Source organism: Mirounga leonina, unplaced genomic scaffold (assembly GCF_011800145.1).
Source record: "Mirounga leonina isolate KUSES-001 unplaced genomic scaffold, KU_Mleo_1.0 Mir_168, whole genome shotgun sequence".
NCBI lineage: Eukaryota > Metazoa > Chordata > Mammalia > Carnivora > Phocidae > Mirounga > Mirounga leonina.
The window spans coordinates 24,271,955-24,287,798 of NW_023270426.1; the positions used below are offsets into that span (position 1 = coordinate 24,271,955).

At 35.4% G+C, this 15,844-nt stretch overlaps 1 protein-coding gene across 4 annotated transcripts in view; it reads left to right on the forward strand.

Annotated features, from left to right (window-relative positions):
• Nucleotides 1-15,844, forward strand: part of ANKHD1 (ankyrin repeat and KH domain containing 1) — a 123,587-nt gene that overhangs the window by 26,863 nt on the left and 80,880 nt on the right. For all 4 annotated transcript variants that reach the window (XM_035014289.1, XM_035014290.1, XM_035014291.1 and 1 more), the window contains exons 3-7: nucleotides 6,194-6,350; nucleotides 7,742-7,889; nucleotides 8,478-8,625; nucleotides 10,488-10,721; nucleotides 12,841-12,935. In XM_035014289.1, coding sequence (XP_034870180.1) covers nucleotides 6,194-6,350; nucleotides 7,742-7,889; nucleotides 8,478-8,625; nucleotides 10,488-10,721; nucleotides 12,841-12,935 — 782 coding nt within the window. The remainder of the gene's footprint in view (nucleotides 1-6,193; nucleotides 6,351-7,741; nucleotides 7,890-8,477; nucleotides 8,626-10,487; nucleotides 10,722-12,840; nucleotides 12,936-15,844) is intronic.

Here is a 15,844-nt window from a genome sequence, read left to right on the forward strand (position 1 = left end):
GAAAACTTACCTATTACCAATTACATTATAAATGTGGGAGATAAATTTGGTTCATCAAATTATGAATCTTTGATCTTAACTGATTTAGGGTATTCTGCATGTGATTATTTACTTATTCACTTTCATCTAGGGGTAACTTAATAATAAATTGCTATTTTTTTCTTAGAAGACAGTTAAATAAAAATTGAACACAAAATTAGACTGAAATATACCAATCAACTTCTCATTCTATGGTAGCATAAGAGAAAAATCTGTGATAAGCATGCTTTCTAAATAATATATACTCATTACTGTTTTATATTGTACAACCTGCATATTATTTCCTGTACCAAGTTTCCACTCCACTATAATGAAAGCCTTTTATCAGCTAAAATTGTTTTAAGAAGGAAGTTAACTTTTTCTAATCTTTGTATATTGCTTTTCTTTTTTTCTGTATATTGCTTTTGAGATATGTTCACTTTGTATGACACTCCTTTTAGTTACTTATCTAGCATAAATATATGTGCATATTAAATACACATAAGAATTTATTTAAAAATTTTTAAAGATTTATTTATTTGTTTGAGAGAGAGCACAAGCAGGGGGAGGGGCAGAGAGAGAGGGAGAAGCAGACACCCGCTGAGCAGGGAGCCCTGCTCAGGGCTGGATCCCAGGACCACATGATCATGACCTGAGCCAAAGGCAGCTGCTTAACTGACTGGGCCACCCAGGTACCCTACATGTAAGAATTTAATCTAGAAGAATGTGTAGGTTATTTTGGGGGCGCCTGGGTGGCTCAGTTGGTTGGGCGACTGCCTTCGGCTCAGGTCATGATCCTGGAGACCCGGGATCGAGTCCCACATTTGGCTCCCTGCTCGGCGGGGAGTCTGCTTCTCCCTCTGACCCTCCCCCCTCTCATGCTCTCTCTCTCATTCTCTCTCTCTCTCAAATAAATAAAATCTTTAAAAAAAAAAAAAAAAGAATGTGTAGGTTATTTTTGAAAATAGTGCCCAAAAAATAAAAACTAAAGTAGTACCTAAAAGCTTGTTAGAGTGCCATATACATACCTTACCCATGTTAAAACCATTAAAATGCAGAAAATTCAAAATAAAAAGTTTTGGGTTTTTTTTTTAAGATTTTATTTATTTGTTTGAGAGAGTGAGAGAGAGTGCATGAATGGGGACAGGCAGAAGGAGAGGGAGAAAGAATCTGAGCCCGATGTGAGGCTCAGTCCCACGACTTGTAAAATTATGACCTGAGCCAAAACCAAGAGTTGGACGTTCAACCAACTGAGCCACCCAGGTGCCCCATAGAAAGGTTTTAAAAGTATAGAAAATTTCAAGAGGCCTGGGTGGCTCAGTCAGTTAAGCATCTGCCTTTGCTCAGGTCCTGATCTTGGGGTCCTGGGATTGAGTCCTGCATCGGGCTCCCTGCTCAGCGGGGAGCCTGCTTCTCCTTCTGCCTGCCACTCCCCCTGCTGTGCTCTCTCTCTGACAAATAAATAAATAAAATCTTTAAAAAAGTATAGAAAATTTCATTTGGTTTCTGAGTACTTTTTTTAATTTTTAATTTTTTTAAATGTTTATTTATTTAAGTACTTTTTACACCCAGTGTGGGGCTCCAACTCAAAATATGGAGATCAAGAGTCACATGCTCTTCTGACTGAGCCAGCTGGGTGTCCCCAGTTTCTGAGTACTTTAATAAATATGATATTAAAGAATGGTGTTCAGAAAAATCACAGCAGCCTTTTAGCACATTTCATATTGACTGAAGAAAAACAGTATTACGTTTCACCAAATAATGACTAGGACAAATAAGAGCTAAAATAAATTGAGCGTTTTTATATTATTCTTGGAAAGACATAGATGTTATATTAAGAATGAGCTTACTTGATATCATTTTGTTATTTCTTTAACTTTGTCCAGTTATAGAAAAATATAGGTATAGTTTGTAGCAGATTGACTTTTAGTCTACTTACTGTGTCTTTTTGGAACTGATAGTAACTTAAAATTAAACACAACAAAATAAGACTCTTTAACGCAGAACTAGTAATTTTTTTAAGAAAGGTATAAAGATCACATTAGTAATAACACTGAATGTCCCTCCCTTAGAGTCTGGATTTCTAGTGTGTCCCCTACTTGTGATACAGGGATATACTGTATAAGATTCCTGAACTGGCAGTGCCATGATCACCCTCTAATTTTGGGTTCTTTGTTTGTTTTGCTTTGTTTTGTTTTTGTTTTGTTTTGGAACCTTAAATTATTTTGCTTAGAGCAGAGAGAAATGTGTAGAAAAGACATCTCTCTTCTCTGGGTCTTCTCTGCTTTCCTTTTCTTCCCCAGATCAAGTTTTGTTTACTGGTGGTAGTACATTTTTACTCTCTGGTTTAGGCTTGTGCTTCACACATGTAAGTATTACTCCTTAATCCCTAATTAAGGGTTTTAAACTCATTTTTCTTTTTTTCTGGGCACCTCATGATTCTCATTCAGGGCTGTTTTCTGGTACATTAAGCATTTTTCTTTCCCTGTTTTCCTTTTGTTCTTAGTAAGTTGGGATAAGTAGCAAGATACCTTAGAATTGCTTGTTTTTCATACCTATATTGATAAACAATAAACCTTAAAAATAATGATTATCTGCCTTCCAGGAGGTGTGAAAAACTATTGAATTTTTCAATTTTGACAATTTAAACTCCATACATGGTTGGATAGAATGTTCTGTCTAAAGAAATTGTCAGATTATTTTAAGATTTATTTATTTCAGAGAGAGAGAGAGATGGATAGAGGAGAGAGCATGAGTTGGGGGAGGAGCAGAGGGAGAGATTGTCAAGCAGACTCCCCGCTGAACACAGAGCCCGATGTCAGGGCTTGATTTCACAATCCATGAGATCATGACCTGAGCTGAAATCACCAGTTGGTTGCTTAACCAACTGAGCCACCCAGAGCCCCAGTCAGATGTATTTTAAATGATGTGGTCCTTTCGTTTTTTTGTTTTTTTGTTTTTTTAAGATTTTATTTATTTATTTGACAGAGAGAGAGAGCACAAGTAGGCAGAGGGGCAGGCAGAGGGAGAGGGAGAAGCAGGCCCCCCGCTGAGCAGGGAGCCAAATGTGGGACTTGATCCCAGGACCCTGGGATCACGACCTGAGCCAAAGGCAAATGCTTAACCAACTGGGCCACCCAGGCGCCCTGACGTGGTCCTTTCTAAGACCTGTGCAAGTTGACTGTTGGTTGAATATTTTCTTTTTGTGCTTCAGTATTTTCATTTGCTTTTTGGACTTTTTACTGAGGAATTTTAGATTCTTTGTTTTTTTTTTTTAAAGTAATCTCTATACCCATGGGTGTAGAGGGGCTCGAACTCATGACCTTGAGATCCAGAGTCACACGCTCTTCCAACTGAGCCAGCTAGGTGCCCCTAGACTCTGTGTTTTTAATTATAAGAACATATTAGGGATTACTAGGCTTCTTAAGGAAGATAGAATTCTTGACACTATTTTAACTGAAAAAAGGAATTTGAAAAAAATTTTTCTTTAAAGTTCTTTGATATTCTTAGAGAAAATTAAGAACTAAAATTATTTCAGGGGTGCCTCACTGGCTCAGTTACAAGAACGTGTGACTCTTAATTTCAGGATTGTGAGTTTCAGCTCTATGTTGGGTGTAGAGATATTTAAGTAAGTAAACTTTAGAAAAAAAATTAAAGCTATTTAAAGAAGAATTTTAAAATTATTTTCTTTTTTAAAGATTTTATTTATTCATTTGAGACACAGAGATGCAGAGAGAGAGAGAGCACGAGCAGGGGGAGAGGCAGAGGGAGAAGCAGGCTCCCCGCTGAGCCAGGAGCCAGACGTGGGGCTCTATCCCAGGACCTGGGGATCAGGACCCGAGCCGAAGGCAGATGCTTAACCATCTGAGCCACCCAGGCGCCCCAAAATTACTTTCTAAATTATAAATGTAATACAATTAGAAATAGGTAAAGCAATATAAAATGTATTAAGTAGATAATAAAACCTTCCCACTGTTAAAGTTTACATATACTTCCAGACTTGTTCCTTTGTAGCTTTATAAATACATGTATATGTTTAAATATACATAATTTTTAAAATAATGAAGTAAGGTCCTATTACACATAATATAACTTCCTTTTTTTTTACTTTATTATGAGCATCCTTCTATAATACGGTATGTCTATCTTTCTCCTTCATTTATTTATTTATTTATTTTAATTTATTTTTTTAGAGTGGGGGAGGCAGGGGGCACAGGGAGAGGAAGAGAAAGAATCTCAGGCAGGCTCCATACCCAGCACAGAGCCCAGCATGGGGACCTGTAGTTCACGACCCAAGCCAAAACCAAGAGTTGGACACTTAACCGACTGAGCCACCCAAGCAGCCCTATCTTTCTCCTTCTTTTAAAGGATAATATTCTCTTACTTAGATGTACCATAATTTATTTTACCAGTTCCTTATTGAGAGATATTTAGATTATTTCCTATTTTCCAATATCACAAATAATGCTGTAGTTTATATTCATTGTAGCTTTTCTTATTTGTGCAAGTATCTTTATAGGACAAATTATTAGAAAGTGGTATCACTGTGTCAAAGGATGTTTACATATAAAATTTTGATAACTTGTCAAATTTGCCCTGACCCTGCCAACTTTGTACCAGTATACATTCCTATCAGCAGTTTCAGAAGGCCTTACTCTTCAGTTTTTTTGTCAGTTTCATAGTTTGTGTTCCTTTAATATCAGTAAGTTGCATCATACTCTTTATAAATGATAATAAATTTATTGGGTATTGATTATTTTCAGTTTTTATTTTGCCTTAATTTTATGTTGTGCCTAATTATATAGAAATTTTTACTGAAATTAGAAATGTTTCATATCACATGTATTAATCTTTTGTTTTGTGGCTTTTGGAATTTGTCTCACGCTTAGGAAAGTCTCCCCTAGGGGCGCTCGGGTGGCCCAGTCAGTTAGGCGGCTGCCTTCAGCTCAGGTTATGATCCCAGGGTCCTGGGGTCGAGCCCTGCCTCAGCCTCCCTGCTCAGCGGGGGAGCCTGCTTCTCCCCCTCCCTCTGCCTGCTGCTCTGCCTATCTGTGCTCTCTCTCTCTGTCTCTGTCAAATACATAAAATAAAAAATCTTAAAAGAAAAGTGTCCCCTAGAGAAAAACACTACATAGTATAATAGTACTTTTCAGGGTTTTGTTTTTTGTTTTTACATTTAAATCTTCAGCCTACCTGTATATTTTTGTGAATGCTGTGAATTAGAGATCTTAATTTTCAATTGGTAACCAATTTCTGAACAGTTTTTTTGAAATAAGCCCTCCCATCTCCTTTGATTTGAAATTGCATGTCTATACACATTGAATTCACAAATGATCTAGGGTCTTTTTTGGGTCTCTATTATATATCCTTGATATAATCTGTTTCTGTGTAAGTATCATACTGTTAGAATTTGCCTGGCATCATAATACATTTTATATCTTAATGGGCAGGTTTTCCCTTCTTGTTTTCCTTGTTGTTCTCCAAACCTTTATTGACTATTTTCCTCTCATTTTCAACAGTGATCAGGCAGTGATATTATTGAAATTTTCTGTTACAGTTGTCACTGATTCCTCACTGAATCTAGAAAAAAAGTTTCATTCGCAACTTAGACATCTAATAGTCCTACTAGACTGAGCTCTGTAAGGACAGGAACTATGCCTTATCCCTTTTTGTCTGTAGTGCCATGCACATCATAAGCACATAATAAATATTAGAATGAATTTATTTTAATTCACACTGTTACCCTAGAAGATGGTTCTAGGTGGCTATTCAACCAGAGGGAGAAACTGTTGGATTGTTTGTTGTATTAGTGCTGAATACCCACTTCATTACTACTGAAAATAGTATAAATATGATCTTCTACTAGAGATCTTTTTGTATGACTATATATTTTGAAAGAACTTTCATTCATTTACATCAGTGAGCATCATGTTAAGTTACATTTGCAGTTAGGTATGGGACAAATTAATATATGCCTTGTAGAGATGTGGTTATGTGATGGCCTTTTGACATTAGTCGCAAAATTGATACCAACCTTATATTCTGATTGTCAGCTTTATCTATGGAGACTATGCCGTTTTTGCCCTAGATAACAGTGTTTAGCAGTGTAATTACAATTTGCACTTTTTTGCTTTTTCTTCCCCTGCGCTACCTGATTGATTGACGCACACTGAAGGAATTGGCAAATTGTCAACTGCTGATGGTAAAGCTTTTGCAGATCCTGAGGTACTCCGGAGACTGACCTCCTCAGTAAGTTGTGCATTAGACGAAGCTGCTGCTGCACTGACACGGATGAGAGCAGAAAACAGCCACAATGCAGGACAAGTAGACACGTATGTGTATAATGACTTTTTCTGGGTATCAAACATTTTCTTGAGTGGAATTTGGGGAAGTAGCAACTTTTGGTTAATTCTGTCTTTTGGAGGGGATTATAACTTTAAACGGATATTAGAATGGATATTATATTTTAAGTAGATATATAAATATATATATGTTACATAGATATGAAATTGGATACTATATTTTTATTGTTGCATTCTACTCATATTCATTGAGCATTCTTGTGGCATGTACTATACTATACTAGACTCTGTAAGAAATCCAAAGTAAGATCTTACTTCTCTTTCTAAGGAAATTACTTGTTCTAAAGATTATAGTGGTAAACTCTAAGCTGACTGCTTGAGTAAATAATAAATGAAATGGGTTGTTAATTCAGTAATCCAGGTGCGTGCTACTCAGATATGGTCCATAACTAGCAGCATCAGCATCACCTTAGAGCTTGTTTGAAATGCAGAATCCCAGACCTCACCTCAGAACTACTGAATCAGATTCCGCATTTTAACAAGAAACAGGGGTGATTTGTATGCACATTAAAGTTTGAGATTTATTGATTTTGTTAACCATTGTGCAGTAAAATATTTACATAAATTACATCTTCTGTTACCAAATAAAATTTTAAGCCATAGAATTATATCCCAATATCTTTGGGAATTATTGTATTGGTAGAGTTTAAAAACTTGTGCATCTAATACTTTTTAAAACTTTATTTAAAAATTAATATGACGGGTGGGAGGGATGGGGTGGCTGGGTGATAGACATTGGGGAGGGTATGTGCTATGGTGAGCGCTGTGAATTGTGTAAGACTGTTGAATCACAGACCTGTACCTCTGAAACAAATAATATATGTTTAAAAAAAAAAGAAGAAGAAAAAGATAGCAGGAGGGGAAGAATGAAGGGGGGGGAAATTGGAGGGGGAGATGAACCATGAGAGACTTTGGACTCTGAAGAACAAACTGAGGGTTCTAGAGGGGAGGGGGTAGGGGGATGGGTTAGCCTGGTGATGGGTATTAAAGAGGGCACATTTCTGCATGGGGCCCTGGGTGTTATACGCAAACAATGAATCATGGAACACTACATCAAAAACTAATGATGTAATGTATGGTGATTAACATAATAAAAAAATTTAAAAAATAAAAATTAATATGACAATATGTTGGAACATTTTGAAAATAAAAATGACAGCTGTTTTCATATTCAATTTACTGCCTTTCTGGCTTGGTTGGCCTACATGAATAATTAGTATTACAAACACACAAAATGTTCGTACAATTTTTCTCCTTACTGTATAAACATTTTTCTGTGTATGACTCTTTGTATTTAATATAATTTATTATCATAGGTTTCTGAGTCTTTCTTGGTTAATTGTTGATGGTTTTGTTTTCAGTCGTAGTCTGGCAGAAGCTTGTTCAGATGGGGATGTGAATGCTGTTCGTAAATTGCTAGATGAAGGCAGAAGTGTAAATGAACATACAGAAGAAGGAGAAAGTCTGCTGTGTCTGGCTTGCTCAGCAGGGTATTATGAATTAGCACAAGTAAGCAGAAATTTTCTTGAGTATTGAAATTGTGGAAGGATTTTGATGTTTTGTTTTTATTACTAATCAAAGAAATTATCATTAGAGGCCAAATTCCTTCCTTTTGGGCAGTAGGTAAAATAGAAACTGGTAATTTTGTTGCCTACACATGTAACTGGGCATGGTGCATTTTTCTGCCATTTACTCAAAACTGTTCCTAATGAATAAGAAACATATAAAAGTAATAGTGATATTTTCAACTTGTCTTTAAAAATAATTTATTATTTTTATAATGGAAAGTAGTGATTTATTGTCATTTCATGACAATAATGGAAAGTAGTGATTTATTGTCATTTCATCCAGATTATCTCAATTCTTTTAATTTTTTGTCTGTTATAGCAATATTGGGAAATAACCATGTATTTACCAGTTAGTTTCTGTCTTGGGAGTATAGTTTTGCTGTTCTATTGCTAGATAATCCCAAGTATAACACAAATTCTTTGACAAGAGCAGTTAACATTTTATGTTGCATTTATGCATTTATTTCTCTAGAAATACTATTAACAGTAAGAACTGACAGTTTTTCTCTCTGTGTAATGTGTTTTAAAGGTATTGCTTGCTATGCATGCTAATGTTGAAGATAGAGGGAATAAAGGAGACATAACTCCCCTAATGGCAGCATCCAGTGGAGGTTATTTAGATATTGTGAAATTATTACTTCTTCATGATGCAGATGTCAACTCCCAGTCAGCAACAGGTAAGTAGAAAATTATGTGTTAATTTGAGGAAAATAAATTGATGTATTTAATTATAACCTAAGAGATAAAAATTTGATTTTTACAACTGGAACATCACACTACAGAAAAATCTTAGCCGTTGTCTAGAAACTGAGTAAAATATAAATTAATTTGGTATCTTCAAAAGACTGAGATTCTCTTTGCCTAAGATTGACAGTTTTTCTGCTGGAGACAGTTTCTTTTTTGCCATAATGATATGTAACATAAAGAGGCAAAATTATGAACTGTATGTCTTATAATTCTTTATCTCATTTAAATCCTACTGCCTTGACTTTAGATTATAGATTAACCTGAGGGTATTTACCCTGTGGGGTTTTTCATGTCAGGCATACTGAATGCATTTACTACTAAGATATTCTTGTGGCAGGATGAATTCTATTCTAGTAAGAGGTATTCTTTTAGTTATTTATACTTGCCAGACGCATAGATAGGAGGAGCGTTGGTCATGTGTCTTGAGTTACAGATACAGTTTTAGGAGTAAGATTACTTGGATTTGGGGGCGCCTGGGTGGCTCAGTTGGTTGAGCAACTGCCTTCGGCTCAGGTCATGATCCTGGAGTCCCTGGATCGAGTCCCGCATCGGGCTCCCTGCTTGGCAGGGAGTCTGCTTCTCCCTCTGACCCTCCCCCCTCTCATGTGCTCTCTCTCATTCTCTCTCTCTCAAATAAATAAATAAAATCTTTAAAAAAAAAAAAAAAAGATTACTTGGATTTGGTGAGGCAGCAACATATAATGAAAGTGTATCATTGTTCCATACCATTAAGTAAATATTAAATGTAGATGATGAGCAAGACTTCCTAGAAGGGATTGTAGACTATTTTGCTGACTGCTTTGTCTTAGTTGTAATAATAGTAACATGCATAATGTGTAAAATGGTTGAACAGTTGAATTCTGAACACATTGGATTCTGGAATGTTACTTTTCTTTTTCTTGCTGAATTTTTAAAACCGTCTTCTTCAATGCCATACTAATAGATAGTTAAACCATCTCCCTTACCTCCTCTAATAAATAAAAATCCTCAAAACAAAATCAGGAAAGAAATAAGTGGCAAACCAATAATGGGATAATGACCTTTTAAAGAAATTTTTCTTTTGAAGGAGTTATGCTGAGGGGTTATATCTTCCTACTTCATTAGCTTGTCAAGTAAGATGAAGTGTCATCTTGAAAAATCCCTTTCAGTATGTTTTTATTTAAAATATTCTAGTGTATCATTCAAAATTACTCCTTTTTCTTTTGATACTGTACAGCCTAGAAATCCTTAACATTTTCTTTCTATGTATATTCATTTCTTAATTTCCTTTTACCTTTCCTTTATCTATGCAGATTTATTCATAAGACTGTTCATTGTTTTAGGTACATTTTCCTTCTGACACATATCTTTAATCTAGTAGGAAAATAAGTAAATTGGCCTGTTTATAACAAATCTTTTATTTATTTATTTTTAAAGATTTTATTTATTTATTTATTTGAGACAGAGAAAGGGAGAGAATGAGCCGGGGGGAGGGGCAGAGGGAGAGAGAAAGAGAGAAGCAGACTCCCTGCTGAGCAGGAAGCCCAACATGGGGCCCCATCCCAGGACCTGGAGATCATGACCTGAGCCAAAGGCAGACACTTAACCAACTGAGCCACCCAGGTGCCCCTATAGTAAATCTTTTAATTAGTGAGAAAATTAAGATGATGCTTCTAACCAATAGAACAAAAAAAGGTGAGATGATAGTTCTAGCAGTTTATGTAAGGGAATTGAAGGGGTAGAACTAGAGCATAGCATAGTTATAATTTTATCCATTTTATCATAATTCTGTATATCTTTTTTTCTTTGTTAGGAAATACTGCACTAACATATGCCTGTGCTGGAGGATTTGTTGACATTGTGAAAGTGCTACTTAATGAAGGTGCAAATATAGAAGATCATAATGAAAATGGACATACCCCCTTAATGGAAGCTGCCAGTGCAGGTCATGTGGAAGTTGCAAGAGTTCTTCTGGATCATGGGGCAGGCATCAACACTCATTCTAATGAATTCAAAGAAAGTGCTCTTACCCTTGCATGCTACAAAGGTACTCTTTCTATATATGAATATTTACAGTTTTTTTCATAACAGCTTTGCATATTTAAATATTTGAGTATTGAGTATTTGAATTAATTTTATATTTATGTTTTCCCTGTGCTGTCAAATTATGTAACTTGTAAGAGATTATATAGAAAGTCCATTTTAGCCTGTATTTCATAAAGTATAATTTCACAGTGTATGTTTATTATTTTAATTCAAATTTATTCAGGTAGCTATGAAGTCAACGAAAACTTGTAGCACAGATTTAGAGGGTTTCCATTTTTTAATAATTTTTGTTTTATATGATTTTTCCAACCTTTATTTCAAAAATAATACACACTCAAATAATGGTAATAATCACAGTTGATACAGAAAACCTCAAAAACACAGAAAAGCATAAGGAAAAGAAATTTTACAATGACATGTATTGTTACCACATAAAGATTAAAGCATGTAAGCAGTATTTTAGTATACTTATTTCCAGTGTGTTTTTTAAGCATATATGTATAAACAAATATATATATATATATATTTAAACTAAACAACCATACTTGCTTTATAGTCTGCTTATTATATTTAGCAATATATCATGTACATTTCCCATCTCAATAAATATTTTTGTAACACAACTTTTGATGACCACATAGTATTTCACTATTTCAGCTAGGAGTGGGTATGGCTGCATGTGTCATGAAACCTAAATTAATAATGATTTAAACAAAAGAGAAGCTTGTTTTTGTTTTTTGTTTTTTTTTACATAAATCAAGTCCAAGGGTATAGGCTGTCTAGAACTAGTATAGCTGTTCTACTGCTATCAAGATCTCAAAATTCTGTTTTTCTGTTCTGTCTTCCTACTATTTGATTTCTATTCTCAAAGTTACCTGTAATCCAAGATGGTAGCTAAAGCCCCAGCAATCTATGTTGTAGGACAAAGAGGCTAAGGGCAAAATGGGGAGTGCTTTCCAAATCAGTAAGCTACCTTTAAGGAATCTTCTTAGAAGTTCTGCCTTATAGCTCCCACTTACATTTCATTGGCTACACATAGCAAGGGAAGCTGGGAAATGTAGTCTTTTAGTGAGGCATGTTGCCACTCAGATAAAAATCAGAGTTCTGTTACTATGGAAGACTGAAAGAGTGGGTATTGAGTAGGGAACTAGTAGTCTCTGCAAATACATCAAATGGATGTACCATAATTGCCTATTGTTGGACACTTGAATTGTTCCCAGTTTTCACTATTATTAAAAACACTGTAATAACATCCTTGTGCAGACATCTTTGCCTAATCTCTGATTATTTCCTTAGGATAAATTCCTGGAAGTGGAATTGCTGGGTCAAAGGGTATGGACATTTTTAAGGCTTTTGATACATATTGCCAAATTGCCTTCTAGAAAGGTTGAAACAATTTACACTCCCACCAGCAGTGTTTGAGAGTGCCCTTTATCCCACCCTACACCCTCACCAACACTGGGTATTATCATTCTTTTTAATATTTGCCATTTTGATAGTAAAAAATGGTGTCTTATTTTAATTTGCATTTGTTTAATAGGAAGGTTTAATTTTTTTGTCAGTTTAGCATTCATTTACATTTCTTTTTTAATAACCATTTCATGTCCTTCATCCATTTTTCTACTGGAGTGTTTGTCTTTTTCTTACTGACTGTTAAGGCTTTTTATATATTAAATGTATCCAGAGGGTTGAAATTATTTTGAATGGAGTTTTCTGTGCCTGTTCATTGCCACAGTGAGTTTATGGTCATTATTTTAATGCTGTTTTTATGAAAAATATGATCCAAACACATTTTACCTAGCATTCTATTTGATTTCAGTGTTTTGATTTGATAGTTTGATAGTTTATATAGATTAAATCAAAGAATGGTATTATTGCTTTACTTGAGTTATGTGCTTTCTACTAATTCAGTCTTTAAAACCTAGATACCTTGATGAGAGCGTGCTTATTATTTTGGATTGGCTTTGTAAAACGGTCATTCCTTTATTGAATGAAAAATCAGTTCTCATAAATTTTTGTATAGATACCTGAAAGAAAAGGATTCCCCATTTGTATTAAATTAATAACTCAATTCTTCAGAAATACGGTTTGAAAATTCATGTTTTCTTTTTTTTTTTAAGGCCATTTGGATATGGTTCGCTTTCTCCTTGATGCTGGTGCAGATCAAGAGCACAAAACAGATGAGATGCACACTGCCTTAATGGAGGCTTGCATGGTAATTTTCAATTGTACTCATTTGAGATGACATTGAAAAGCAGTGCTGTGTTTAACCTTTGTTTTTGTTTTGTTTTTAAAGATTTTATTGTCAAAGAGAGGGGGAGAGATTGAGAGCGAGTGAGCACAATCAGGAGGAGCGGCAGGCAGAGGGAGAAGCAGGATCCCCTCTGTGCGGGGAGCCTGATACGGGACTCGATCCCAGGACCCTGGGATCATGACCTGAGCCAAAGGCAGACACTTAACTGACTGAGCCACCCAGGCGTCCCTGGTTTTTTTTTTTTGTTTTTTTTTTTAAAGAAAACTTGTTATTGCTTTTATGTACAGAAAATTCAACAGCATACACTTAGCCCAGTTGGGTGGCCAGTCCTTTAGCCTTTGTTTTTTCCATCTTGGCAATGTGAATCACTGAGTTTGGACCCAGGACCTTGCCTCCCCAGTGACAGCAGATCTCATCATATCTGTCATTATAATTGGTCCTGATAGCTTCTGCCAGCTTAGCCAGAGCTCTTCTGTTTTCTGAGTTAACCTGTGTGAAGGCTACAGTGGTGCAGGCCTTCCTGTGGACCAGACACCCTAGCCTGGCCTTCCCCTTGATAATGAAGTAGGAAACCCCCATCTTATCACATAGGGCAGGCAGAAAGATAACCAACTCAGTGGGATCCACATCATGTGCAGTCACTACCAGCTAAGCCTTCTTATTTTCTCCTAAGGTGGTGACATTATTAAGCCCACCTTGAAGGATAGGCGGCCTCTTAGTGGGGACATTGCTTTGCCAAGAGCTTTCTTCTCAGCCCATGTCAACAATCACTCCTTCTTCTCTTCTTTGTGTGTATAGTCTTTAGGGTTTCCTACATATCATCTGTGAACAGAGATAATTTTATTTCTTCCTTTCTTATTTGGATGCCTTTTCCCCCCCACCGCTTTTCTTGCCTAATTGCTCTGGCCAGAACTTCCAGTACTATTTGAATAGAAGTGGTGAAAGTGGGCATCCTTGCCTTGTTCCTGATATTAGAAGAAAACCTTTCTGTCTTCACCATTGAGTAGATGTTTACTGTGGGTTTTTCATATTTAGCTTTTATTATGTTGTGGTAGTTTCCTTCTAGTCCTTATTTGTTGAGAGTTTTCATCATGAAAAAGATTTTTTGTTAGATGCCTTTTTTGTATCAATGGAGAAGATACTGTGATTTTTTTTTCCTCTTTATCCTGTTAATGTGGTGTATTACATTGTTTTATTTTCTTATGTTGAACCATCCTTGAATTCCAGGAATAAATCCTCCTTGATCATGGTGTATAAACCTTTTAATATGCTGCTGAGTTCACTTTGCTAGTATTTTCTTGAGGATTTTAGCATTCAGTATTCATAAAAGACATTGGTCTGTACTTTCCTTGTAGTGTCTATGGCTGACTTTGGTATCAGGATAATGCTAGTCTCATAGAATGAGTTAAGAAGTGTTCCCTCACCTTCAGTTTTTTGAAGAAGTTTGAGAAGGATTGGTGTTAATTCTTTTTTAAATGTTTGGTAGAATTGGTAGAATTCACCAGAGAAACCATCAAGTCCATAAGTTTTCTTTGTTGAGAGATTTTTTTTTTTTTTTATTACTGATTCAGTCCCTTTACTAGTTAAAGTTGTATTCAGATTTTCTATTTCTTTGTGATTTAGTCTTGATAGGTTTTGTGTTTCTAGGAATTTGTCCATTTCATCTAGGTTATTCAATTTGTCAGCATACAATTGTTCAGTGTGCTATCTTATAATCCTTTTTATTTCTGTAGAATTGGTAGTACTGTCCCCACTTTCATTTCTGATTTCACTAATTTAAATTTTTCTTTGTCCATCTAGCTAAAGGTTTCTCAATTTTGTTGATCTTTTCAAAGAACCAGCTTTTGATTTCATTGATTTTTCTCTCTCTATTGCATTCATCTCTGTTCTAACCTTTATTTCCTTCTGCCAGTTTTGAGTTTAGTCTTTTTTCAGTTATTTTAATTGATGTCTACTTTGTGTAATTTTTTACAATTTTTATTAAGTTATTTTATTTTATTTCAGTATATTTAACATACAGTTTTATATTAGTTTTGGGTGTACAATATTCTTTTTTTTTTTTTAAAAAGATTTTATTTATTTATTTGAGAGAGAGAATGAGATAGAGAGAGCATGAGACGGGGGAGGACCAGAGGGAGAAGCAGACTCCCTGCCGAGCAGGGAGCCCGATGCGGGACTCGATCCCAGGACTCCAGGATCATGACCTGAGCCGAAGGCAGTTGCTTAACCAACTGAGCCACCCAGGCGCCCTGGGTGTACAATATTCTTATTCAACAATTCTATACATTCCTAGTGCTCATCATGATAAGTGTACTTTTTAATACCCATTGTGTATTTTGCCCATGCCCCTACCCACCTCCCCTCTGGTAACTATCAGTTTGTTCTCTGTAATTAAGAGTCTGTTTCTTGGTTTGTTTCTCTCTCTTTTTTTCCCCCTTAGTTCATTTGTTTTGTTTCTTAAATTCTGCATATGAGTGCAATCATATGGTATTTGTCTTTTTCTGACTTACTTTACTTAGTTTTATACTTTAGCTCCATCCATGTTGTTGCAAATGTCAAGATTTCATTCTTTTTTAATTAAGCTGAATAATATTCCATCGTGTGTGTGTGTATCTATATGTGTATATATATGTGTATCTATACACACACACCACATCTTTTTTTTTAAAGTAAAATGACATTTTTTATTTGTTCAGAATGCTTGTTTTTAAAGTTAACTGAAATTAAAAATGGTTTGTTTTCCAGTGAAGTTAACACCCAAAACTATTAACTTCAATATTAAAAGTCTATAACAAAAATGGACCTATATTTAATCTCAGCTGATACCTGAATAGTTATATATACACTATGCAATGACATCTATTCTTTTT